Here is a 26770-nt window from a genome sequence, read left to right as displayed (position 1 = left end):
GCGCTTGCTGTTTGGCCCCAGTGCGTCCTAGCCACGCATGCGCCCAAAGTCCAGGCCTGACCATCTCGTCCCCCAGTGCTATCATGTCTGCCGTCTGAATGGTTTGTATTTGCTAGCCGGCTCGTTTGAAAAAGTATCTGGTGGAGGTCGAGTGGGTAAGATGAGCAAAGTGGAAGTTGTGTGAAGTGTATTTAGCTAGCTGGCCATGTCCATATTTTCATTGCAACATTGGCTAGTACAGAACTGAAGATTGAGCTTCTAAACGAGCTAACGTTAACCTTCTAACGTTAGCTAGCTACCTGAATTAGCAGCGTGTATATCTTTCAGCTAATGTAAACCAAGCCGAATAGCTAGATTATTTGTTTTGTCTGACATAGCTAACTGTGCATGCATTTTTAAATAACATTACGGCCAGTTAGGACTTGTAAATGCCTCTAAAATATTGCATTTAGCCAGCGTCCACGCTCATGTCATGTAGCTGTAGCTTGCCAATACAATAGCTGATCACGGCGTTAACGTTCGTCAACTAGCTAACTAGGAAGGGGAAAAAACGACCTAAGTAATCTAGCATCCTGAGTTTGGGGTTTCTGGTGTTTTCAAAGTTATTTAATCGTTGATACAAGTCAGTTACTCTGAATAAAATCGATGAATCTCTGATCCCAACAGAGAAATACAAATCCGCCATGGCGGACATCAAGAACTTCCTGTATGCTTGGTGTGGGAAGAAGAAACTAACACCCAGCTATGACATTCGAGCCGCTGGAAACAAAAACCGACAGAAGTTTCTGTGTGAGGTCAGTTGAATTCTTTCAAATATGTCTATCTGCAAGCATCCGGTAAATAACAGAAGTAGCATATAGTTCATATATATAAAATATTTGTTATTTCTCTTCCAAGGTTCGTATTGACGGATTCAACTACACTGGAATGGGAAACTCCACCAATAAGAAGGATGCCCAGGCAAATGCTGCTAGAGACTTTGTCAATTATCTTGTCCGAGTTGGAGAAATGAATGCAGCAGAAGTCCCAGCCCTTGGGGTCAGTTATAAAAATCTCACCGAAATAGGTTATCAATGAAACGTCACAGTGCAGAGCGATTCATTTGGCTGCTCCCCAGCAGCAAGGACAAGGAAACCCACAGCTCCGCTAAATTAATTGACAACTTCTTGCCGTTTTCCATGGATTGTTAATGAGAGAAATGTGAACTATTTGGTTATATTATGCCTCTTGAGCATAGTAAGAACTACACATTTCTGATTATTCCATGCAAACAGTTGCGCATAGTGCTAAATATCATCAGTTATACTGCAAGTAACTACATACTTTTCATTATCAGTAAACATCAATTGATCATGTAAAATTCAGATACGTGAGCATAGCCTCACGATATCTCTCAATATGGCCACTATTAATTTGATATTTCAATGATATAAAATTACAGTGAACTATATCTGACAAGTGTGAGTGGTTCAGGGGCCAAGCACTTTAATAATGTTGACATATTGCTTTACTAATTTCATATGTATATACTCTATTCTATTCTACTGTATTTTAGTCAATGCCACTCCAACATTGCTCGTCCTAATAATTTATATATTTAACTCCATTATTTTTCTTTGGATTTGTCTTTTGTGAATTGTTAGATATTACTGCACCGAGTGAGCTAGGAACACAAGCATTTCGCTACACCCGCAATAGCATCTGCTAAATATGTGACCAATAAAATTTGATTTAAGTGACTCTCACTTATCTGAAATAACATGATCAGTTGATGTTTACTGATAATGAAAAGCATGGAGTTATTTGCTGTATAACTCTAATAGGGCTCAAAGGATTAGTCGGAAATGTGTAGATAGCTAATTCTGACATTAACATGGTTCTAACATTTATTTAACAATCCCTTGAACAGCACATAGTTATCAATGTTTTTACCAGAGCAAGGGATCTCCTTGCCACCCAGCAACCAAATTGAACGCTCTGCACCATTTTTTACATTTTATTGATAACAAACCATACTTTTTATCATCCAAGATTAAACATTTGGTGATGGACATGTTATTACGGTATTAAACATTATTTTCCTGTTAATAGGCAAGTGGACCTGACTTCAGTGTACCTGACTGTGGAGGAGGGGGTGAAGGAGGGAATGTTGGCTTTGGAAGTCTTCCTCCAAGTGGACCTATCCCTCCTCACCTGGTTGTGAAAGCTGAGCAAGGTACTTGGCTGACTTCACCAAATGCTTGTAGGTCTGTACACAGTCTATGTTCTGTTAACTACATTCCCATGGTGTCATAACTCATCTCGTTTAACTTTTGCTTCAGTGAATGCACCTTCTGCGCCAGTCCCGGGTGTCACTGGTTTGGGATATTCGGGCGGTAGCGGCAATTTTTCCGGAGGTGGCTCAAACAGCAATGCTCCGTGGGATCGTGGGGCCAATCTAAAGGACTACTACTCAAAGAGAGATGAGCAGGAGGCACAGGCGGTAGGACCTGTCATTTCACTATTTTTACAGGGCATTGTTTCATATCTATTAGCTATCTTTATGCTGAATTATATTTAATTTAAGAAATGCATTTGTAGTAATTCAGTCTTCACGCATGCCTGATTTGAACCTTTGAAGTGTTTATTTTCCCCATCAAGACTCTGGAGTCTGAGGAGGTAGATCTGAACGCAGGACTCCATGGCAACTGGACTTTAGAGAACGCCAAGGCCCGTCTGAACCAATTTTTCCAGAAGGAGAAGAATCAAACTGATTACAAATACAGCCAAGTTGGGCCTGACCACAACAGGTCAGGAGGATGGGAAAATATTTTGGCCTGGAAGTTGATCAGTTAGCCTGGTAGAACCAGCCTGAACTCTGGTAACGCAGCGACCAGGCTGGTTCCAATAGGAGATTTTCCATAGATTCATTTATATAATAGTTTATCAGGAATATTGCTCCAAAGCATTCATGACAAACCAAATAACCTTCTTTGCCTTGCCTGTAGACATACAGGTAACTGCCAAAATAAAGTGAACACGAGTAAATGAGGGATACAAAGTATATTGAAAGCATGTAATTCCACACAGGTGTGGTTCCTGAATTACTTAAGCATTTAACATCCCATCATGCATGTTTTAAAAATGCCCAGTTGCCCATTATTTTGGCTACCATGGCAAGAAGAAGCAATCTCATTGACTTTGGAAGAAGCGTCTCAAAGGAGCATAGGAGGTTTAAAGGGTGTTTGTGTGTGTCTTGGTCACCGGATCTCAACCCAATGGAACACTTAATTTGAGATTCTGGAGCGGTGCCTGAGACAGCGTTTTTCACCACTATCAACAAAACACCAAATTATGGATTTTCTTGTGGAAGAATGGCTTCGCATCCCTCCAATAGAGTTCCATACGCTTGTAAAAAATCTATGCCAAGGCACATTGAAGCTGTTCTGTCGACTCGTGGTCCCATGCCCTATTAAGACACTTTATGTTGGTGTTTCCTTTATTTTGGCAGTTACCTGTACATTAGTTATGGGGACTGTATGTTTTTCTGCTGGACTTATATGGAGACAGAGCCCTCCTGGGTGTGCGGTTAACACCTGAGAGATCTCGGTTAACTTTTCTCAAGTCATTTTGGAGCTATTTATACCTCAACCATAGAGATCCTGTAATCCCATAATTAATTATATGATCTCTGACCTCAACCAATACCTTACTAGTACAATATTGATCCTATTTTAATTTAACTGGCCTCGGTCAGTAATTCTGAATGTGAATAGTAGTGGAGATGTGATGCCAGAATTCACAATCTACCTTGTCAAGACATGTGACATCCTTTAGGCTGCACTAAAGTTGTTATATGGTTGCATCCACAATGGGGGATGGAATGGGCAGATTATTGTGTGGTTTTGATTTCTGGTGTCACTTGTTCCACTAGGGATGGGGCAGTGGCTGAGGTGATAAAGTTGATTGTTGATTGAAGTCTGGCAGAAAAACATACTGGCTCCCCCAAGGGCAAGGGTTATCAGACTGGACAATAGGCTTCTCAAGCTCAGAGGTCAGTTGGTCCAATGATTGATACATGTTTTATCTACTGTAAAAACACGAGTTACACATTATTCAGATTTTTCATAGAAAGTGAATCAGGCTTAGTAACATTATGGATGATGGTGTTTTTTTGCTTCTACTTCAGGAGCTTTATTGCTGAGATGCAGTTATTTGTAAGACAGCTTGGCAGAAGTAAGTACAAACTTTTCATTGAACACAAACTGAGTTGTTTTATCAGATGTAAAATGCTTTGTTTACGTTTTTGAACAGGAGTCAGAAATATTAGATTTTTCCAAATTCAGGAGAAAATGTAAACACTGAACCTAGTTTAGTAGCTTTCTGGAGACAACAAATATGTGACTTCAGAATAAGAAATACATTTTCATTTGTTTTGTAGAGATAATTGCCCGCGAGCATGGCTCTAACAAGAAGCTTGCAGCCCAGTCCTCTGCGCTGTCTATCGTCCGTCAACTTTACCATCTGGGTGTCATTGAGCCTTATTCTGGCGTCACTAAGAAGAAAGAGGGGGAAATTGTATGTAACGTGTGTTACTGCTGATAAAATATTTGGTGTTATTACACTGATTTATTAATGACGTGGTCTTAATGTTGTATGTTTTGTTTGTTCACCTTATTTTATATGTCTCAAGGTTCGAACTAAGTATGCAGCAAGTCTTTTTAACTTACAGTTGAACCTTGGTGTCTTCACAGTTGGAAGCTTTTGAGGTGAATGTGGTGGATGAACTGCAACATCAGCTGCAGAGTATGGCCCAAGAACTGGGTGTTGCAATTCCACCTCCAGTAAGTCAAATTTATATGATTACATTTATTAACCTTTATACAGTTTCAATTAGTGTCTGTCCTATCACACTGAAAACCAAAGAAAAGTACTTTGTCATTTAATATGAGGATTATGAGTTAAACCTTTTTCCTGTCCCCAGCCACCTGATCCAAGTATTCCAGTGTCTTTGGTCCAAGGGAAGATGGCTGTGTTTGAGCCCTCACAGAAACAGAGCATGGCCGGGGTGGTGCCCTGGTCCCCTCCGCAAGTCAACTGGAACCCCTGGACCAGCAGCAATATTGACGATGGACCACTAGCATTTGTGTGTCCAAAGACTTGTTTCTAGCTGTACATTTACTAAAAGAAATGCAACAATATATCTGTGTTTTCTACTGTTATTCTCTTCATAATTTGACCTTTCTCAAAACTAAAGCAGTCTATTTTGTCATGGTAGGCCATCCATCCTATCTAAAAGTATAATTTACGTTTCCCCCTAGTGCACCCCAGAGCAAATCAGCACTGACCTCCATCATGAGCTGAATTATCAATTGGAACAAGATCAAAGCCTACAGAAGGTATGTTGTTGCCCTCACTTAACTGTGATTAAGTTATTCCTAATGAAAACGGGACAAAGACACACCCTGTTTTGGGGGATTTTCACATTTTATCGTTAGAATGGCTCTTTGGAAGTAGAGTTGTTGACACGTATTTGATATTTGTATCTTAAAGCATAATTGAGAAATAATGAATTGAATTTGGAATATTTGTACATTATTGCTGTACCCAGGCCTCCTTTAAGACTCCATAATGTTTCATATATGTAGGTGCTACAAAGCAAAAATTGTTGTCATATGAAGCTTTACCGCTTGCCCTGTAATATTAGTATTTAGATTTACAAAAAACAATTTGCATTTAAAGGTGCAAAATGCCCAAATCGCTCTGCCATTTCCTGGTTGCTAAAATGCTAATAGTTCGCACAATTTTAGTTTGTGACAAAACAAGCAATATATTGTAGAGAATCATTGTACCATCTAAACTGGTGAAATGTCTTTTCAAAGCTGGTGTACAAAATCGAAAGAAAAAGATGCAAAAACTAAACTTATGAATGGGAGAGAGCGCACATAGAACAGATCTACCGCTTCTTAGATTGGCTTTCAACCAGAATGACAGATCCACAAATCACATATCTATATGAATTTGGCCGGGTCGCCCAAAAAGATAGGTATTCAGACTTCAGCCTTATTCTAAAATGAATTAAATAAATAAAAATCCTTGGCAATCTACACACACTACCCCATAATGACAAAGTGAAAATAGGTTTTTAGAAATGTTTACAAATGTATAAAAAGTATACCTTATTTACATAAATATTTGGACTCTTTGCTATGAGACTCAAAATTGAGCTCAGGTGCATCCTGTTGTCATTGATCATCCTTAATGTTTCTACAACTTTGTTGGTGTCCACCTGTGGTAAATTCACACACCTATCAATGGAAGGTCCCACAGTTGACAGTGCACGTCAAAGCAAAAACCAAGCCATGAGGTTTAAGGAATTGTCCGTAGAACTCCGAGACAGGATTGTGTCGAGGCACAGATCTGGGGAGGAGTTCAAAAAAAAATGGCAAGCATTGAATGTCCCCACGAACACAGTAGCCTCCATCATTCTTAAATGGAAGAAGTTTGTAAGCACCAAGACTCTTCCTAGAGCTGGTCACCCGGCCAAACTGAGTAGTCGGGGGAGAAGGGCCTTGGTAAGGGATGTGACCAAGAACCCGATGGTCACTCTGACAGAGTTCCTCTGTGGAGATGGGAGAACCTTCCAGGAGGACAACCATTCCTGCAGCACTCCACCAGTCAGGCCTTTATGGTAGAGTGGCCAGACGGAAGCCACTACTCAGAAAAAGGCATATGACAGCCCGCTTGCTGTTTGCCAAAAGGCACCTGAAGATTCTCAGACCATGAGAAACCAGATTCTCTGGTCTGATGAAACCAGGATTGAACTCATTGGCCTGAATGCCAAGCGTCACATCTGGAGGGAACATGGCACCTTCCCTATGGTGAAGCATGGTTGTGGCAGTATCATGATGTGGGGATTTATTTAAGCGGCCTGGGACTGGGAAACTAATCAGGATTGAGGGAAAAATGAATGGAGCAAAGTACAGAGAAATCCTTGATGAAAACTGGCTCCAGAGCGCTCAGGACCTCCGACTGGGATGAAGGTCCACCTTCCAACAGGGCAAAGACCCTAAGCACACAGCCAAGACAATGAAGGGTTGGCTTCGGGACAAGTGTCTGAATGTCCTTGAGTGGCCCAGCCAGAGCCCGGACTTGAACCCGATCGAACATCTCTGGAGAGACCTGAAAATATCTGTGCAGCAACGCTCCCTATCCAACCTGACAGAGCTTGAGAGGATCTGCAGAGAAGGGAAGAAACTCCCCAAATATCGTTGCCAAAGGTTTTCCAACAAAGTGCTGAGTAAATGGTCTGAATACTTATGTAAATGTGATTTCTTTTTTACATTTTTTTAAATGTGCAAAAATGTCAACCTGATTTTTGCTTTGTCATTGTGGGGTATTGTGTGTAGATTGATGACAGGAAAAAGCAATTTAATCATTTTTAGAGTAAGGCTGTAACCTAACAAAATGTGGAACAAGTAAGGGGTCTGAATACTTTCCCGAAAGCACTGTACCTGTTGCAGCTTTAATTTATGAATATTGAAAAATAAAACATGAATATTGAAAATATACCATTTCTGATTGGGCTAATTGTTCAATATATTCTTGAGCATACTATATTCTACTGGCATATCAAAGTTCCAGAGTGGGATCTCTGATACTTTTAGAGTTATGATCCAATTAGTAAACATTACCAATGTGAAAATGGATTCAAAATGGTCACCCATTGCTGGTGATTTGCAGGATGTAGACTGATACAAGTAATATGAGGGGTGTGATTGGTTACATTGCCTACTATGCCAGTTTCTCTGTATACAATTGGCCATAACATTAAAACTATCAGAGATCCCGCTCTGGTACTTTGATATGCCAATAGTCTTAGAGGAGGCGGCCTGTGCAAGGCCAAAATGTCACAAATATTCCAACTTCAATTAATAATGTATTAATATGCTTTTAGATCAATTGTAAAATATATCTTCCTTCAAATTACCATTCTATGGATCAAATCAGAAACATTTGGGATTTTTTTGGTCTGGCTTCGTGAGGAATCACTCAATTATCTTGAGTTAGTGTTAAATTATGTCCTGTTATCAGTCCCTCCAGGATTCCTGGTTTCTGTGATCACATGTTTTTGTGTGCCAAATCAACTATTCCCCGCATATTATGTGAGAGCTTGCAAATTTGACCAATCACCACACTTTTTCCACAAACAGTCAAATCATTGCAATAATATCACATAAAACTGACCCCCCCACCGCTGTACAAAAAGAGGGCTCACGATTTCAACATTTTTCGCATATGGTTCAATCAAGCCACATATCAACAAACCTTTCCCACATCGGCACATTTTTGTGACAAATTGGACAATCGTATATTGCTATGCAAAATATCAGAATTTTGCATGGGACTGTGTTGTGTCTGACTGTCATGCAAAAACGTGTCTCCTAGGTCATTGGGGAGCGAGACGGGCTTCCAGTGAAGAAATTTGAGGAGGAGATAATGACTGCCGTTCAGGGCAGCTCAGTGGTGATCATTCGAGGGGCGACCGGCTGTGGCAAAACCACCCAGGTTCCTCAGTACATCCTGGATCAGTTCATCAAGAGTGGGAGGGCGTCCGAGTGTAACATTATTGTAACCCAGGTAAGACTCGAAATTAAATATTCATGTATTTGAATATTTTCCTTGCTTGTGATGGAATAATGCCTTGTTGTCTAATTGGAAAATGTTGTTTGTGGCATTGTGTAAACATTAAGACATTACAGACAAACACAGGCCTAGGACATAGACTGTTACATACAAGATAAATAGAATATTAAAGTGCAGATATCTGAATGGCTGCTATTTCACGGTCACCCCTTCCCTTCTTTGTCAGCCCCGGCGTATCAGTGCAGTGTCTGTGGCAGAGCGTGTTTCCTACGAGAGAGGAGAGGATGTCGGTAAGAGCTGTGGGTACAGCGTCCGCTTTGAATCCATCCTCCCACGACCCCATGCCAGCATCATGTTCTGCACTGTTGGTAAGGGTCTCTTATTTTCATTTGTTATTCATAATTTAGGTGTTTTATGTAGTTAATACAACTGAGGTTGAGAATAGTTCAGGTTAAGAATAGCAGAAGGTACATGGAATTATATGAATACTATATAGCCTAATTTGGTGTATTTCTCTATTTCCAGGTGTGTTACTGCGGAAGCTGGAAGCAGGTATTCGCGGGATCAGCCATGTGATTGTGGATGAAATCCACGAGAGAGACATCAATGTACGTATGTCTGATGGCCCCCCCCCAACTAATTGTAATCCTTAGGGGTACCGATTGAGCCTAGTTCTGGACTAAAAAGTACTCTCAATGGAGAGTCTCAATTGTGAATGGTTTGTAGTCCAGGACTAGGCTTATTCTGTGTCTGGGAAATCAGCCCTCGGTGTACTAAAGTAAGTAGTGATTACTTTTTGCTCTTCGCAGACTGACTTCCTCATGGTGGTGCTGAGGGACGTGGTCCACACCTACCCAGAGGTCCGCATCATCCTCATGTCTGCCACCATCGACACCACCATGTTTAGAGAGTACTTCTTCAACTGCCCTGTCATCGAGGTGTTCGGCCGCACATTCCCAGTACAAGGTAAGAGCTCAGTCAAATGGAGCTCGCAAACTTTCTTAAATCATCTAACCTTCATATCTTCCAGTTTATGGGCTTGTAATGGATAGCTATGAATGGTTGTATCTTTTCCAGAGTACTTTTTGGAAGATTGTATTCAGATGACACATTTCATTCCACCTCCGAGTGATAGAAAGAGGAAGGATAAGGATGAGGAAGGAGGAGATGAAGAGGTATGGAATAGTACTTTGTCGGTCATAAGCACAGAGAACCATTTCATTTAACCACTGTTTGTTCTATGGAAGTGTGTTCTATGTGTATGTTTCTTCCTCTTGTTTGTCACAGGCCAACTGTAATGTGATATGTGGGCCAGAGTACACCCCAGAGACTAAGCGCTCTATGGCCCAGATGAATGAGAAGGAGACTCCCTTTGAGCTGGTGGAGGCCCTGCTGAAGTACATCGAGACCCTCCAGGTGGCTGGGGCTGTGCTCGTCTTCCTGCCCGGCTGGAACCTCATCTACTCCATGCAGAAACACCTGGAGATGAACCCACACTTTGGTGTGTGGTCTCAATACTAATCAGTGGTTCTCCCATAGAAAAACTGTTGGTCAAAGTATTTGGATTGATGTCAACAAATGCATTGTTTTCATTTTAGTCCCATATCACCCAAGTTTCTGCCATAGAAATGCTGTTGATTGTAATTGTAATGACACCAGTGAATTGACTTGTTATTAATTTTGTTTCACCCAGGGAGTCAACGGTACCTGATTCTGCCTCTCCACTCGCAGATCCCCAGAGAGGAACAGAGGAGGGTATTTGAGCCTGTGCCTGAAAACATCACCAAGGTCAGTCAGGCAGGGTCTCTGGGTTTTTCCTGTAAAGGTTTATAATGATTTATCTGTTATTGTTATTTTTGTTATTTATATTTTATCCTTTTCAGGTGATCTTGTCAACAAACATTGCAGAGACCAGTATTACTATCAATGATGTAGTATATGTCATCGACTCTTGCAAGTAAGTTTCTCACTTGATATACTGTACTTTAAATTATTAAATTATCATTGCATGGGAGTGTAGCTACTAATGACCCCCAATTATTTTGTGTTTTCTCTAAGGCAGAAAGTGAAACTGTTCACATCTCACAACAACATGACCAACTACGCCACAGTCTGGGGCTCCAAGACCAACCTGGAGCAGAGGAAGGGTCGTGCCGGCCGCGTCCGGGCTGGCTTCTGCTTTCATCTGTGTAGCAGAGCACGCTTCGACAAGTAAGTCTCTGGGACTCGTTGCATAAAACATCTTAAAGGTGCAATATGCAGAAATCGCTCTGCCATTTCCTGGTTGCTAAAATGCCAATATTTAGCCTAATTTCAGTCAGTGACTTAACAAGTGTAGAGAATCATTGTATAAAACCGCTGTGAAATATATTTTCTATAACCAAAAATATAGTATTTTCAGCTGTTTGAAGCTGGTGTACAAAACTGAAAGTAAAAGACGCAAGAACAAACCTTAAGAACGGGAAACAAATAAATATTTCACACAGAACATATCTACCGCTTCTTAGACTTGCTTTCAATGAGAATGGCAAATCTATAACTCACTTTTCTATGTGTGTTTGCTTGAGTCTTCTTGGTTATGAAGCTACAAGCTTGGCACACCTGTATTTGATTTTTGTATTTGAGGAGTTTCTCTCATTCTTCTCAGCAGATCCTCTCAAGCTCTGTCAGGTTGGATAGGGAGTGACGCCGCACCGCTATTTTCAGGTCTCTCCAGAGATGTTTGATCGGGTTCAAGTCCGGGCTCTGGCTGGGCCACTCAAGGACATTCAGACACTTGTCCCGAATCCACTCCTGCATTGTCTTGGCTTTGTGCTTAGGGTCATTGTCCTGTTGGAAGGTGAACCTTCGTCCCAGTCGGAGGTCCTCAGCGGATCAAGGATCTCTCTGTACTTTGCTCTGTTCATCTTTCCCTTGTTCCTGAAAAACATCCCCACAGCATGATGCTGCCACCACCATGCTTCACCGTAGGGATGTTGCCAGATTTCCATCAGACATGACGCTTGGCATTCTGGCCAAAGAGTTCAATCTTGGTTTCATCAGACCAGAGAATCTTGTTTCTCATGGTCTGAGAGTCTTTAGGTGCCTTTTGGCAAACTCCAAGCAGGCTGTCATGTGCCTTACTGAGGAGTGGCTTCCTTCTGGCCACTCTACCATAAATGCCTGATTGGTGCAGAGCTGCAGGAATGGTTGTCCTTCTGGAAGGTTCTCCCATCTCCACAGAGGAACTTTAGAGCTCTGTCATAGTGACCATCGGGTTCTTGGTCAACTCTAGGAGGAGTCTTGGTGGGTCTAAACTTTTTTAATTTAAGAATGATGGAGGCCACTGTGTTCTTGGACCTTCAAAACTGCAGACATTTTTTTGTACCCTTCTCCATCTCAGATCTATGGTCAATTCCTTCGACCTCATGGCTTGGTTTTTATCTGACATGCATTGTCAACTGTGGGACCTTAGACAGGTGTGTGCCTTTCCAAAGCATGGCCAATCAATTGAATTTACCACATGTGGACACCAATCAAGTTGTAGAAACACCTCAAGGATGATCAATGGAAACAGGATGCACCAAAGCTCAATTTTGAGTCTCATAGCAAAGGGTCTGAATACTTATGTAAAAAGGTATTTCCTAAAAAAAAATAGAGAATAATTATTAGCATCAATATCTAAGAACCTTTTTTTTTTAAATTAAAAAAAACTTTATTTAACCAGGAAGGGCTCATTGAGATTTAAAATCTATTTTTCAAGAGCGTCCTGGCCAAGATATGCAACACCAAGCCATTACAAAAATTACAGACAAACATCATGAAAAACTACAAGTCATCTAGTAAAAACCATAGAATTCACAAGAGTATAACCAAATCAAAAACAGCAAATTAAAAACATTGACAGGTCAGGGAATCAGTCTCAAGATCATTCATCAGTGATTTAAAAATACCAATCGGGACAAGTTCTTCCAGTTTAAAAGTATTTTTTAAGGCGTTCCAAGACGATGGCGCAGAGTACATAAAAGCCCTTTTACCAAATTCAGTTCGGACATTTGGAACAGTTAGCAGGATAAAGTCCAGCGAACGAAGAGAGTACCCACCACATTTCTGAACAATAAAAATGCCCAAATAAAAAGGTAGTAAACCCAAAATGGCTTTGTAAATAAAAGTATACAAGTGCCTGAGCCTACGAGTGACGAGAAGGCCAGACAACCCTGGTATACAAAGTGCAGTGGTGCGTAAGGTTTTTGCAGTTTAAAATACATCTCAAAGTGCCATGGTAAAGGGTGTCAATTGATCTCAAACACTGAGCGGAAGCATTCATATATAAAATATCCCCATAGTCTAGTAAAGGCATAAATGTAGCTGATACTAGTCTCCTTCAGCTTCAATTTTTTTGTAAGTTGTTGAATATGCAATTAAAATTCCAAGATATTTATGAGGTTACAACCTCAATCTCCTTGCCCTGGCGGGTAGTAATAGGTGAAAGTTTCAGAGGTCTATTTCTTGCTTTAGAAAACACCTTTAGTTTAGTTTTGTCAGTATTGAGGATAAGCTTCAATTGACACACGGTATGTTGAATAGTATAAAAAGCCGTTTGCAAGTTCTGGAAAGCTTTTGTAAGAGATGAGGCACAACCGTAAATAACAGTATCATCAGCATAAAAATGAAGTTTTGCATTTAGGAAATTTGTCTAAATCATTTATATAAATAGTGAATAGGAGAGGACCAAGTACAAAGCAGTTTGCAAGTTCTGGAAAGCTTTTGTAAGAGATGAGGCACAACCGTAAATAACAGTATCATCAGCATAAAAATGAAGTTTTGCATTTTGGAAATTTGTCTAAATCATTTATATAAATAGTGAATAGGAGAGGACCAAGTACAGCCTTGGGGCACATCATTAAAGACGGACAATTTAACAGACATAAGCCCATCAAATTGAGTGCACTGAGTTCTATCAGACAGATGGTTAGCAAACCATGCCACTGCATGCTCTGGAAGACCTACACTCAACAAACTCTGCCTTTAGTATAGCATGATCAACTGTATCAAAAGCCTTAGAGAGATCAATAAAAAGTGAGACACAGTGCTGTTTTTTGTTAAGGGCTTCAGTGATATCATTTAAAACCTTCATGGCTGCTGTAATTGTGCTATGCTTCTTCCTGAAGCCTGGTACATTGATAAAATAGAGTTAATAAATAAAAACTATTTTAGCTGTTCACTCAAGGGTTTAAAGTATTTTCACTGGGGGTGACAGCTTTGAGATTGGCCTATAATTATTTTAAAGAGTTGGATCTCCCCCTTTTAAAAGTGGTAGGACAAATGCTGATTTTCGGAATTTCATTACATTCCAGGGTTAGATTGAACAGATATGTAAGTGGTTCAGCTATGAAATCAGCTGCCAGATTTAAAAAGCAGGGATCCAAAAGATCAGGACCTGCAGGCTTTCTCTGATCTAAGGATTTCAGGGCTTTATGTACCTCCTGCACTGAGAATGGCAAAAAGCTAAAAGTTTGACCAGCTCTCACTGGTTCATCCACACAGGGTTGGTTGTACAGAGACAGAGGACACTGAATCAAACAGCCTACCAGATGATACAAAGTGCTCATTGAAACAATTCAGCATTTCAGTTTTGTCATATACAGCAACAGAGTCCTTCAAAACACATGACGGTAATTCATTAACATTACTGTTACCAGACATCGACTTAATAGCCTTCCAAAACTTTCTAGGGTCATTCAGGTTATCAGTGGTAACAGACATAAAATATTCAGACTTGGCCTTCCTGAGAATAAAATAACACTTGTTTCTTAACTGCCTAAAAATAAGCCAATCAGCATCAGAACATGATTTCTTTGCTTTAGACCAGACTAGATTACGGTTGTGAATAATACAAGACAGCTCAGAAGAAAACCATGGATTATCCCGCCCTTTAACCCGGAACCTGCGGAATGGGGCATGTTTGTTTGCTTGCTTTTTGGAAAAAAAACATAATGAAAGAATTTCCAGGCAGTTTCCACATCAGGAATAAGCACAGTCTTGCTCTAGTCAAAATAAAACAAATCATGAAAGAAAGCCTGCTCATTAAAACACTTCAAATTTCTCTTATGAATAAAACGTGGGTTTGTCTTAGGAGCCTTAGTATTTCTAACAGCAACAACAGCACAATGGTCACTTAAATCGTTACAAAAAACACCAACCGCAGAATATTTATGTGGAACATTTGTCAATATCAAATCAATCAGGGTAGATTTATCTGGGCATTTAAGATTTGGGCGAGTGGGTGAGTTAATCAACTTGGTAAGATTCATAGAATTACAAAACATTTTTAAATCATCAGACACCGGCTTTAACCAACACCAGTTGAGATCATTTCACTGTAAAGAAGTTTAGACATGAGGTGCGTCAAAGAAGAAAATGCATCACCGAGAGCAGAGGGGGGTCTATAACAGCCAATCACAGTTATAGAGAGACCCTTTGAAACCTCAATATTCAAAGCAAGAAATTCCAACTGTTTACAAATAGTTTCAGACTTTGTCACACTTACAGGGAATTTAGTTTTTACATATATAGCCACACCCCCACCTTAACTCGATCAGTGCGATAAACATTGTAACCACTTATACAAATATCCTTATCAAAAACAGACTTGCTGAGCCAGGTTGCAGAAAACACAATTGCATCAGTTGATTTAGCCCAAATCCTAACCCCATCAATTTTTGACAACAGGCTGTGTACATTTAAATGAAAAATACCAAAACCAGATCTTGATTTAAAATCAGAGGGGGTTTGGAGACATTGCATAACAGGGCCAGGGTTAGGTTGCAAGTAACCTGATATCAACAAAAGAAGAATAACTAGGCACCTGGTTAATAACCTTGCACGGCTTCTCTTTTTTAAGAGACCTACTGCAAGCGAATTCTACAAGTGAGTTTCCAGGCCATACCAAATAGTAATTTAAAACCATTAGACTTTGGTAGCGACACATTCGTACTGTTCACATGCCACAAATACATTGGCACTTGGGCGAGTGTAGCGAGTTCCTGCAGACAAAATGTCTAATGGACGGGAGAGCACATTGTCAGATGTACTCACCCAGCGACAATGTTTGTTTTCTCCAGAGTTCAGTAAAGTCCGTGCACAAAGCAATACCATGAAAATTGTTTCGAAAACTGTTTTCGCTTTGTCATTATGCTGTATTGTGAGTAGATTGCTGAGGAAATGTATTTATTTAATCAATTTTATAATACAGCTGAAACATAACAAAAATGTGGAAAAAGTCTAGGGGTCTGAATACTTTCCAAAGGCACTGTCTTTACATAAGCACAACAGAACTGCAAGAAACAGCTCGGAATGTCTGACTGAAGTACGGCACATATGTACCTTTTTACTCGTGTTCAATTTTTAAAAAAAATGCATGACATAATTGTTTGGTTTACGGGACAAGGGCCAAAATGTGGTACTCTACCGCACAATTCGGGACATGTGGTCACCCAAACTGTATAGTCTCAAAACTATAATGTTCATATCATGTACGGTCAGTACATGCATCCATAGCTCTGTCCATGAATTTGAGTGTGTTTCCATTTCTCCAGGCCCATCCCTCAGCTTTTTACCAAAACACAGGCGATGTGATGGTTTGTTTCAATTAGTATTCTAGCTTTAACTTTTTCACTTAATTTAAGGGAAAAATTAACTTAAGATGTTTTATGCAACTGGGCCCTGATCTCAACCCTCATTAGCATTGAAGAGATGCCAAACTTCTGTACCCATATTCAAAAAGCCGAGTGCTGATCTCGGATCAGGTCCCTGTGTCCGTGTAATTTTATGAATTCTGCAAAACTGGTCTTAGATCATCACTACTACTCTGAGATGCTATATGAATATAAACTCTGTTTTTTCACTCTAACCCTTTTATGTCAAAATTGAGTTTGATTTGAATTACACAAGTGATGAATGTGTGCTTCTGTTTCTACCCTTTTCTTCATCCCAGACTGGAGACCCATATGACCCCTGAGATATTCCGTACTCCTCTCCACGAGGTAGCCCTGAGCATCAAGCTGCTGAGACTAGGAGCCATTGGCCATTTCCTTTCCAAGGCCATCGAGCCCCCTCCCCTGGACGCGGTTATAGAGGCAGAACACACACTGAGAGGTGAGTCGTTTTTAGCTTTGACCTTAAAGGATTTGTTTTGTCCTCTAGTGTTCTAGTAAACATTACCAACCACCTTGAATAGGGTTGGCATTTACAATTCCTTGATATATTTCACTAGAACTGGATGCTTTGGACACAAATGATGAGTTGACTCCGCTTGGTCGGATCCTTGCAAAGCTTCCAATCGAGCCGCGTCTGGGGAAGATGATGATTATGGGCTGCATATTCAAGTGAGTGCTGCATCAGAATTCATGCATGCATTTTGTAAAACCCTTCCCTAAATGACTATCCATATTGACTCATCTCTATACACAGTTTCATATTTCCAACTAGAAATTGTTTAAATAGTTGGTGCTTTCTTTGCTCTGCTTTCTAGTGTTGGAGATGCGGTGTGCACGATCTCAGCAGCCTCCTGCTTCCCAGAGCCCTTCATCAATGATGGCAAGCGCTTGGGCTATGTGCACCGCAACTTTGCTGGCACCCGCTTCTCAGACCACGTGGCCCTTCTGTCAGTCTTCCAGGCTTGGGACGATGTGAGGTGAGTCCAGGCTTCATAGAAACATGCAACATGTACATCTAGGGGCGGCAGGTAGTCTAGTGGTTAGAGTGTTGGGCCAGTAACCGAAAGGTTGCAAGATCGAATCCTCGAGCTGACAAGGTAAAAACCTGTCGTTCTGCCCCTGAACAAGGCAGTTAACCCTTGTCATTGAAAATAAAATTTGTTCTTAACTGACTTGCCAAGTTAAATGATGGTTACAAAAAAATATATAATTACAAACAAACAATCCTTTCTCATGGATTACAATTAAACAGATGCAACTGATAATTGTGGCTGATACGATTGCAGACAGAACACCGTAATGCCATTCATTGCAGTAGGAAGAGGTGTCAGCTGAATGACCCATTTTTGTTTGGGAATACAATCCTGTTCCTTCTCACTACCTGGCAAATGAAGGTTGTGACAGCTTGTTAACTTGTCTTGTTGTATTGTAGAATGGGAGGTGAGGATGCAGAGTCCAGATTCTGTGAACACAAGAGGCTCAACATGTCCACACTGAGGATGACCTGGGAGGCAAAAGTGCAGCTGAAGGAGATCCTCATCAACTCTGGCTTCCCTGAGGGTAGATTTTTTTTTTTTTTCTGTGTCTCAAATGACACCATTTTCCCTATAGTGCACTACCTGGTCAAAAGTAGTGCACATTATTGGGAATAGGGCAGTGGTGTAAAGTACTTAAGTAAAAAATAATTTAAAGTGCTACTTAAGTAGTTTTTTGGGGTATCTGTACTTTACCATTTATATTTTTGAATACTTTTACTCCACTACATTCCTTAAGAAAATATAGTACTTTTTACTCCATACTGTTTCCCTGACACCCAAAAATACTAAGACAGGAAACTGGCCCAATTCACGCACTTAAGAGAACATCTTTGGTCATCTCTACTGCCTCTGATCTGGGGGACTCAATAAAAACACATGCTTTGTTTGTAAATTATGTCTGAGTGTTGGAGTGTGACCCTGGCTATTTCAAGTTGTGCCAAATTGTTTGCTTAATCTACGGAATTTAAAATTATTTATACAGTACTTTTGATACTTAAGTGTATATTTTAGCAATTACATTTTACTTTTGATACTTAAGTATATTTAAAACCAAATACTTTTAGACTTTTACTCAAGTAGTATTTTACTGTGTGACTTTTAATTGAGTCATTTTCTATGACAATTGGGTACTTTTTCCACCACTGGAATAGGGTGCCATTTGAGACACACACCATGTGAACAACCCAATAGTATTGCAGTGTTGGCATAATATACAATCACGTCTGAAATTGTTTTAAAATGTTTTTGATATTTTCATTAGAGTGCTTGATGACACAGATGTTCAATAACGTTGGACCCGACAACAACCTTGACGTGGTCGTCTCTCTCCTGACATACGGCTCCTATCCCAACGTGTGCTACCACAAGGAGAAGAGGAAGATTCTCACCACTGAGGGGCGCAATGCCCTCATCCACAAATGCTCCGTCAACTGCCCCTTCAGCAGCCAGGACATGACCTACCCATCACCGTTCTTCGTCTTTAGCGAAAAGGTAGGATCTCAAATTTAGAGGTCAATAACTACATAATATGAATATACTGGTGTATCATAGCTTGTTTACCCTTTCTTTTTTTTTTTGAGCTAAAAGGGTCAATGTTCAGATATATTTTAAAAAATCATCAATTTGGTCTACAAGCTGCAAGCAACCAAATGTTTTTTTTGTGTTTTTTTTCACCAGATCCGGACTCGAGCCATCTCAGCCAAAGGAATGACACTAGTCAGCCCACTCCAGCTGATCTTGTTTGCCTCCAAGAAAATCACATCAAACGGGGAAATCATTGAACTGGATGATTGGCGAGTGTAGCTACTATCTTTTAAAGTGGTGCAATAGTATATGTATATTATTTTTTTTCTGCCTATATACCTACACTTCTAAAAAAGGGGGTTAGATTGAGCATGAAAATCGTGAGATCAAGCTGATAAAACCAGTGTTTGTATTCACAGGATCAAACTGAAGATACCGCATAACGTGGCTGGCTGCATAGCTGCTTTGAGGGCTGGAATGGAGGCACTTGTTGTAGAAGTCACCAAAGACCCTGAGTACATCAAACAGCTGGATCCCACAAACGAGCGCATGCTCAACATCATCCGTCAAATCTCCAAGCCCTCCGCAGCTGGGCTTAACCTCATGGTCAACAATAAACGGTAAGATAAACACATGATTAGACATCTCAGCTCTGGGGGGGGGGGGGACATTTAGGATGCATCCCAAATGGCACCCTATTGCCTACATAGTGCACTGCTTTTGACCAGAGCCCAAGCAGCCAGTTTGCTAAACATCAACAAACATGACATACATAAGGCAAGCATACTTGTAGTAGTGAAGTCATGTAGTGGTAATAATGGATTAGTTTACTCTGTGTAGATTATCGACCTTTGTGCACAGTAATCCACTCCACTGGGTAATAGGACAGCATTGTGTTTTGAATACCAAATACAGCTGGTTTACATGTCTTGTCCTTATCAGTTTTGGAGATGGTCCACGTCCTCCCAAGATGGGCAGGTTTGACGGAGGAGGCGGTGGAGGATACCAGGGAGGAGGCGGTGGAGGATACAGGGGAGGAGGTTACAGAGGCGGTGGAGGATACCAGGGCGGCGGCGGATACAGGGGCGGTGGTGGAGGTTACAGAGGCGGTGGTGGAGGTTACAGAGGCGGTGGTGGAGGTTACAGAGGTGGGGGTGGTTATGGAGGGGGGAACAGGGGTGGGGGGAACAGGGGTGGTTATGGAGGGGGGAACAGGGGTGGGGGTGGTTATGGAGGGGGCCAGGGATATTAGGGCATTTGAAGGTTAGCTTTTTAGATGTTGTTCATTACATGACATTTGAGTGTTTTTGGCTGTAATGTTAAGTGGTTCTATGTAAGGATATTTTAGTTTTGCCTTTTGTGACCCCCCCCCTGAAATCAAGGTTTTCTCCTGGTATTAAGCATAAAAAAATAATAATAATTTGTTAGTTTAGCTAATGGAAAATTCCAAAAGTATTTCATGCCATGAGCCTAATTTTGTCAGTTATATACAACTCAAGTATGTTTCCTGCCATTACTAAGTAATAAATTAAATAAAATACATTTTTTCCAACACTGCCAGATTTTCTTAGCAGTTTGTCTGTAAAGGCACAATTCATTTTGAATAACACATTTTATTGAAATGTTCAAAAAGTGCACTTTTGTTTATAGGGCTAGTGCATACAAAAGCTGGGATCTTTCTCTGAAATGGATACGAACAGAAATATAATCTAACACTTGAAACAAATCAATCTACCTAAAGTAGTAACGTATGTTACATGGTAATATACTGAGCAACAGCTACATCCAATAAAATTGTCAGTCTGGTTACTTAAATTGTTTTAACTATTGTGTACAACACATTTATGCTGCAATCCTAGACTCATGAATTCACCCACATTTTGCGCAGCAATCCTATATCGCCCTTGGTGTTTGACTCCAGTTTGTTTGTGGTGATCTCCAAACTGAGTTTCTGCAGGGCCTTGGAAAGATAATCTGTCTCGTTCTTGTCCCCACTGGCTGTCTGCTCCAGGTCCTCACTCGCTTTGTACAGATTGTCAGGAACAAGAATGGTCACGCCATACCCGTGGTTATCATGAATGTGATTGTCGGTCAGCTTCAGCTGGGGCTGAGGGAGAACCTGTGAATAGAAAAAAATGTCACTGATCTATCCTTGGTTTTCTACTTGAGTTGTCACCAACATAACAGCCACCTATTTAATTAGGTCTCAGGCTCTGCTTCACTGTGCCACATTTATTACACGTACTTACAGTAGCACTGATATCACAGATGTATTCATCATGCTGCTGACAATCTAGGGTTCCTCAAGTTGATTCCTTCCCCAGAATCCCCAATACACATGGAACAGCCATAATGCTGTAACTGGAAGTACTGTATACTATACCTTGAGATTGATTCCACCCTGTGAACCTTTCGAGTCTTTCGCCAGCTGGTTGCTGCAGTGATGGATTTCATTCCGATGCAGCTCTGCAATGCTGCCAGGGTACAACTCCACCCCTGCACCCTGAGAAGGTCAAGTAAATCTGTGCTCATTTTCCTAGTATGTCTGGAGAGAACTTTGTTTTATTTTGCATGTGGCCCCTTAATTTACATCCACACAATTACATGGCTATATCAACAATCAGATAAGCCATGTAACTCAAAGGCAATCTTTCAAAATGACAACTCTACCTTTGCACCAGATATCTCACAGTTCTTCATGACCAGAGAGGCTCCAGTCAGGACACACACTCCTGTGCCTTGACACTTCAACACGCAGTTGTCCAGGGTCAACTGTCCCGACTCCACCACAACAATGCCATCACAGGTTCCATGCTGCACCAATGTCAGGTTCATGAGCATCACCTTGGAGGCTTTGGACGCCACAAAGTTGTCATGGGATGGGTCAGAGTAGAACAGCACCTCTTTTCTTTCTCCTTCTCCTGCAGAGTATAGAACCATTGAGGTATGAAGGTCAACTAATGCGTAACTATCACTTGTCAGGTGTTAACTTTACTTTAACGGATATACAGATATTTTATGACAATGAATATAAAAAGTAATATCGTATTTGCCCTTTATTGTGATGTCGTCTGTGAGGGATGCCAGCGCAACTGCGTGGTACTCTCCTGGGAAGACCACCACCGTGTCCCCAGAGAAGCAGGAGTCCAGAGCGGCTGACAGACTGTCATGCTGCTGGATCAGAGTGTCCACCGAGAAGTTCTTGATCTAGGATCACAATGAAATAAAGATAACGTTTTGAAATAACTGAGAACCTGCAATAAATCAAGTTAAAAACAAACATTTTCGCAACAGCAAAACAATTACATGACTGCAGTGAATAACACCAGATCCAGCACACCAACCATGTCTGTTGTCATTATCTGGGCAACAATGTGTGTCACAATCCTTCCAGATGTTCTCTGCCCCTTTCTGCGTTTGTAGATCCTTGGATAGAAGGGTCCATGGCTCCTAAAGACATTTAAAGCAATATCTTGGTATTAAATCAACACTACGGCTCATTACAAGAACTGCTGACAAAAGAACAAGATTAGTTGAGCAGCAATACTAGCTGTTTTACACTGTCAGCATTGGTAGTTGGGTGTTGAGAAAAGCTAGGACAAAAGATCATATCTTACCTGAGTCGCAGGTCTTCCCAGAACTTCAGGAGCCCACAAAGCATTGACATTTCGTAGTACTTTTTCCAGCACTCCACAGCCTCCCCTGGTAAGGCCTCCCCACGGATTTTGGTCTGGAATTTTGTCAAGTCCAGTCGTTTGCTTCGGTACTCCTCCAGGGTCTTGCGGTATCGCTCGCTGATTGGACCAGGGATGGTTCCATCCTGAATGTCATAATACCTGCAAACAAATAAACCGCATAGTCCAGGTGAACATCATTCATGGCTTGTTTTTGGTTGGCTCTGCTGAAATGTGGAGGGTATGCTTACAGCTGTATGCGTTTCTCAATGAGTCCTGCGTACTCGTCACATTCCTCCTCATCATCCCAGTCCCTCCAGAGAAAATCGTAGAAAAACCTGCAGGAGAGCATGAAGACAAAATCTGGAATTTGGATTTACACTGTATTAGAGGAGTTCCCTAATGTTATTCACCTTGCATGTTCCAGATACTCTGCAATGTTGTCTACATCAGCTCCCATCCCTTGTATGGGGTAGACATCCAAGATTGGCACAGAGTAGTCATGTTCCCTCAATACATCTTCAACCAACTCTCTTGGTAAGTTGGCAATGTTTGAGGAATATGGTTCTGCCACAGAAATGGACACTCGAAGAGGGAGGCTTTTTCCTTCGCATGGTGTACAGTTGACCTAGACAGCCAAAGTTCAGGTTTAGGAAAATGGTCAGACACTTTGCATCCCCATTATGGCAGAATTGGGGATATGGTACTGTGATCAAGACCTGGGTGCTGAGTGGTAACTTCTTGAGCCATTGTTAACAGATGTAGCTAGCTACCGGTATTTGTTTGAAACGGCAATGTTAGAGGGAGCCCCTGTCAACTAAATAATGTTAACTGTGCCTGTGGCAGTGTGGCGTTAGCAAGCTAATGATTGCTGAGCAAGCTCATTAGTGTCAGCGAATGTGAGCCACATAGAAATGGAATGAATAGAACAGGCGTCCCCATTCAAGTCAATGATAGCATAATGGGTGGACAAGCAGCAGTTGTGAGTGTACCAACAGGAGAAAAGCAAGAAGTAAAACCAGGAAGTGTAGCCATCAATATGTGCTGTGATTTGATTAAACTCAACTGACATTACAAAAAATACATTTCTTTGCATGAGCCACATCAGTTATCATTTGAATTAACATTCTACATTACCATGGAAATGATTATCACAATACCAGGCAGCCATTTGCCATTATATTCATTATATTTCTATGCTGAGCCACCTGTATCTAAATATTTGAAATTTAATCTGGATGTAACAACAAAACTACTAGCTAGTAATGTCAGTAATTAAAGGGTAGTGACATCTGGGACAGTCTAAACCCTAACCCTTATATGAAGCATCCGGTTGTCGTTTCCACTCACTTACCAAATATGGTAACAAGAGGTAGCCCAGTGGGAGAAGAGGGAGCGAAATGGATTTTAGCCGACATTATGCAACATGTCTCATCGATGAAACATTTGATCTCAATACGGGTTTCTGTACCCAAAACTTGAATTTGTTACGAAACGAGTGGACTACGTTGAGCAGATTATAGCCTTTGCCAAAGTAAAAATAAAAAAGTGTTGTTTAGGAGGGCAGGGGCGAGTTGAATTACTCCGTACGCGCACTTCAGAGTAGGCGGTCCCTAACGGAAATATGCAAATATATGCTACAACGCGCCAATAGGATCTCGCTAGCTCGTGCTTGCTTCTGCCCATTAAGACTCATTTGTTCCCGTTGGAAACGACCAGCTGTGGTCTATCTTGGGTTAGTTATAAAAATCTTTGCCTTAACCCTTAAATTATCGTAATCATTTTAATGTTTAAGTTAAATGGGGTAGGGACTGGAACGTCCCAGTGATTCCGTATAGCAAGGGCCGTAATTAAATTATGTAACTTACGTCGACAAGCACACCCACGAATGGCAGGTCCCCAATATCGCAGTTTACCAACAGGACTTCTGGGGAAGTTTTCCACACTGCAGTCCAAGTGCGTTTGCTGGCAAGTTTTTCTATTATGTAGAAACTTATAGCTTCATCTGCATCTTCTGCCTGTTAAACATGCAAATAAAACATGTGTTAGCGTACTTGACTGTGAACATTGTTGGGTTGTCGGTCAGTTGATTCATTAATTAGCTAACTGGGTAGCTAAAGTAAGTGAACGGTATTACTAGCTAGCTAGATCTAGCCACTTACAGAACACTGGCCAATAATATGATCGCAAAAGAGAGCAACACGTTCATCGTAGGTGTATGTCTTGTTGGAGATGAAGATTTGTGGCAAGACTTGGGCCTCTTTAGCATCAAATGGCTCTTCGCTGTCAGGATTTGGCCCCAGAAGTTTCCTTCTCATAGGGACTTTATTCCTTACGATTTGAGGAGCGTCAGCAGCAGAGAATGATGTTGAACCATCATCATAGCTTGGCACCTCACTGTTCGTAATAGTACTGGTATGAGACTGGGCCTTTTCATGGGCCATCTCACTTGAGACAGGTATTTTAAAATGTTCCTTGCTTGCTTTCTGTGCTGTTTCATCATGAAAATCTTCCAGAGGAAACAAAGGATCAGGGGCACAAGTTGCCATTGTATAAGATTTGCTAATAAACGTGATTCTTTTCGAAAATAAACCTAGTTCGCTTGCTTACCGTTAGCTAAGGCCAACGACTTTTGCCCCAGCACCGCGAGCCTGGGTTGGTTCAGATTTGAAAATTGAGCGCGAAACGGTCACGAGGTACTAGCAGCAGCCGGAAGGAGCATACGCCATCACAAAACGCTCAGAAAAGAACAGAATAAGTTTGTTCACAAGCTAACTATTTGATAAAGCCAAGTGTCCGAGTGACTCAAGTGCAATTTTTCTTCTAGACCGTCTGTTTTCATGATTGAGAGATATTGTATATGTAATGGTTTGCTAAAATAGTTTAGCTAGCTAGATTGGGATGGCAAGGTCTTTCAACCAAGGACTCCATAGAGAGCAATAGTAATGGCCTCTATGGGGAAATTAATGAGCTTTTGAGGGTTTTCGGATAAATGCCGAAAATGAGGTCTGTGGTAAACACAGGTTTAGGAGATTTTATACATTTTGTCCTATTAGGTAGTCTTCATCAGCTGATGTTATTGCAAAATGTGAAGCATTTATGTCATCAAAACATAATTTATAATGTTAACTAACTGATTCTCTCATAGGAAAAAACGTATAAGATCACCTAAGCCTTTTTTAACATCAGACCTTATTTTACAGCATTTATCCCAAGACCCCATTATTTACCCATGTCAAATACAGGTAGCCTAGTCAAATGATTAACATCCAATCACATTAACCGTTTCTCTCTCACGGGAATTCCACTAACCAAACGTAGCTGCTTATGTTGGTATCTGTACTGTTGGTACACTGCAGCATCCACCGAGGGGCTCTTGCTGCCAAAGGAATGCCTGACAGCTTGAAAGATGTTTTGGACACTACAGTGAAAATGGTTAACTTTTAAATAAAATACAATTGTATTAGTCATGCGCCGAATACAACAGGTTTGCGTTGTAAGGTTGTAGACCTTACAGTGAAATGCTTACTTATAGGACTATTTCCCTCTATACCATTTGTATTTCATTAACCTTTGACTATTGGATGTTCTTATAGGCACTTTAGTATTGCTAGTGTAACAGTATAGCTTCTGTCCCTCTCCTCGCTCCTCCATGGGCTCGAACCAGCAACACAACGACAATTAGCAATTTCACTTGGGTTACACCAGCCTCATCTCGGGAGTTGATAGGCTTGAAGTCATAAACAGCGCGATGCTTGACGCACAACGAAGAGCTGCTGGCAAAACGCATGAAAGTGCTGTTTGAATTCATGTTTACGCTTCTGCTTTTCTTGTTTTGTATAAGATAAGTTTAATGCTAGCTAGCAACTTATCTTAGCTTACTGCATTCGCGTAACAAGCAGTCTCCTTGTGGAGTGCAATGAGAAAGAGGCAGGTCGTTATTGCGTTGGAATAGTTATGGGTGCAAGATTGGATCCCCCGAGCTGACAAGGTGAAAATCTGTTGTTCTGCCCCTGAACAAGGCAGTTAATCCACTGTTCCTAGGCCGTCATTGAAAATAAGAATGTGTTCTTAACTGACTTGCCTAGTTAAATAAAGATGAAATAAAGGTGAAGAAAAAAAAATCAGAGCCCAAAAATACAGATTTCCGATTGTTATGAAAACATGAAATCGGCCCTAATTAATCGACCATTCTGATTAATCGGTCGACCTC

The 26770-nt window shown here is 40.9% G+C and overlaps 2 protein-coding genes across 4 annotated transcripts; one reads left to right on the top strand and one right to left on the bottom strand.

The window, feature by feature from the left end:
• The first annotated feature begins 43 nt into the window (after window positions 1–43).
• Window positions 44–20525, top strand: LOC139376062 (ATP-dependent RNA helicase A-like). 3 transcript variants are annotated; one of them, XM_071118208.1, is made up of 28 exons: window positions 44–101; window positions 667–794; window positions 898–1038; window positions 2092–2215; window positions 2322–2482; window positions 2641–2789; window positions 4169–4215; window positions 4421–4557; window positions 4734–4823; window positions 4964–5125; window positions 5301–5378; window positions 8428–8619; window positions 8852–8993; window positions 9151–9233; window positions 9435–9591; window positions 9703–9800; window positions 9913–10126; window positions 10319–10413; window positions 10509–10582; window positions 10684–10836; window positions 16601–16761; window positions 16880–16991; window positions 17138–17299; window positions 17755–17882; window positions 18621–18850; window positions 19037–19152; window positions 19303–19503; window positions 19826–20434. In XM_071118208.1, exons 2-28 carry the CDS (start codon window positions 684–686, stop codon window positions 20133–20135), a joined length of 3828 nt encoding a protein of 1275 aa, XP_070974309.1. In that variant the 5' UTR covers window positions 44–101; window positions 667–683; the 3' UTR covers window positions 20136–20434. The 3 variants fall into 3 exon arrangements, with proteins under 3 accessions (XP_070974309.1, XP_070974308.1, XP_070974310.1); XM_071118207.1 differs by having other exon boundaries at window positions 52–155; window positions 19826–20525; XM_071118209.1 differs by lacking the exons at window positions 44–101; window positions 667–794; window positions 898–1038; ... (1 more) ...; window positions 2322–2482; window positions 2641–2789 and adding an exon at window positions 3914–4033.
• Window positions 20477–25114, bottom strand: LOC139376064 (testicular spindle-associated protein SHCBP1L-like). The gene is made up of 10 exons (XM_071118210.1): window positions 24720–25114; window positions 24426–24575; window positions 22971–23185; window positions 22809–22895; window positions 22501–22719; window positions 22228–22333; window positions 21937–22090; window positions 21554–21804; window positions 21267–21386; window positions 20477–21002 (listed from the first exon to the last, which is right to left on the bottom strand). The coding sequence occupies exons 1-10, from the start codon at window positions 25104–25106 to the stop codon at window positions 20745–20747; spliced, it is 1947 nt and encodes a 648-aa protein (XP_070974311.1). The 5' UTR covers window positions 25107–25114; the 3' UTR covers window positions 20477–20744.
• Window positions 25115–26770: the final 1656 nt, after the last annotated feature.

The sequence above is a fragment of the Oncorhynchus clarkii genome, chromosome 20, assembly GCF_045791955.1.
Source record: "Oncorhynchus clarkii lewisi isolate Uvic-CL-2024 chromosome 20, UVic_Ocla_1.0, whole genome shotgun sequence".
In the NCBI taxonomy this organism is placed as follows: Eukaryota; Metazoa; Chordata; class Actinopteri; order Salmoniformes; family Salmonidae; genus Oncorhynchus; species Oncorhynchus clarkii.
The sequence above is the reverse complement of the archived record's forward strand: the minus strand, read 5'-3'. Positions and strand labels throughout refer to the sequence as shown.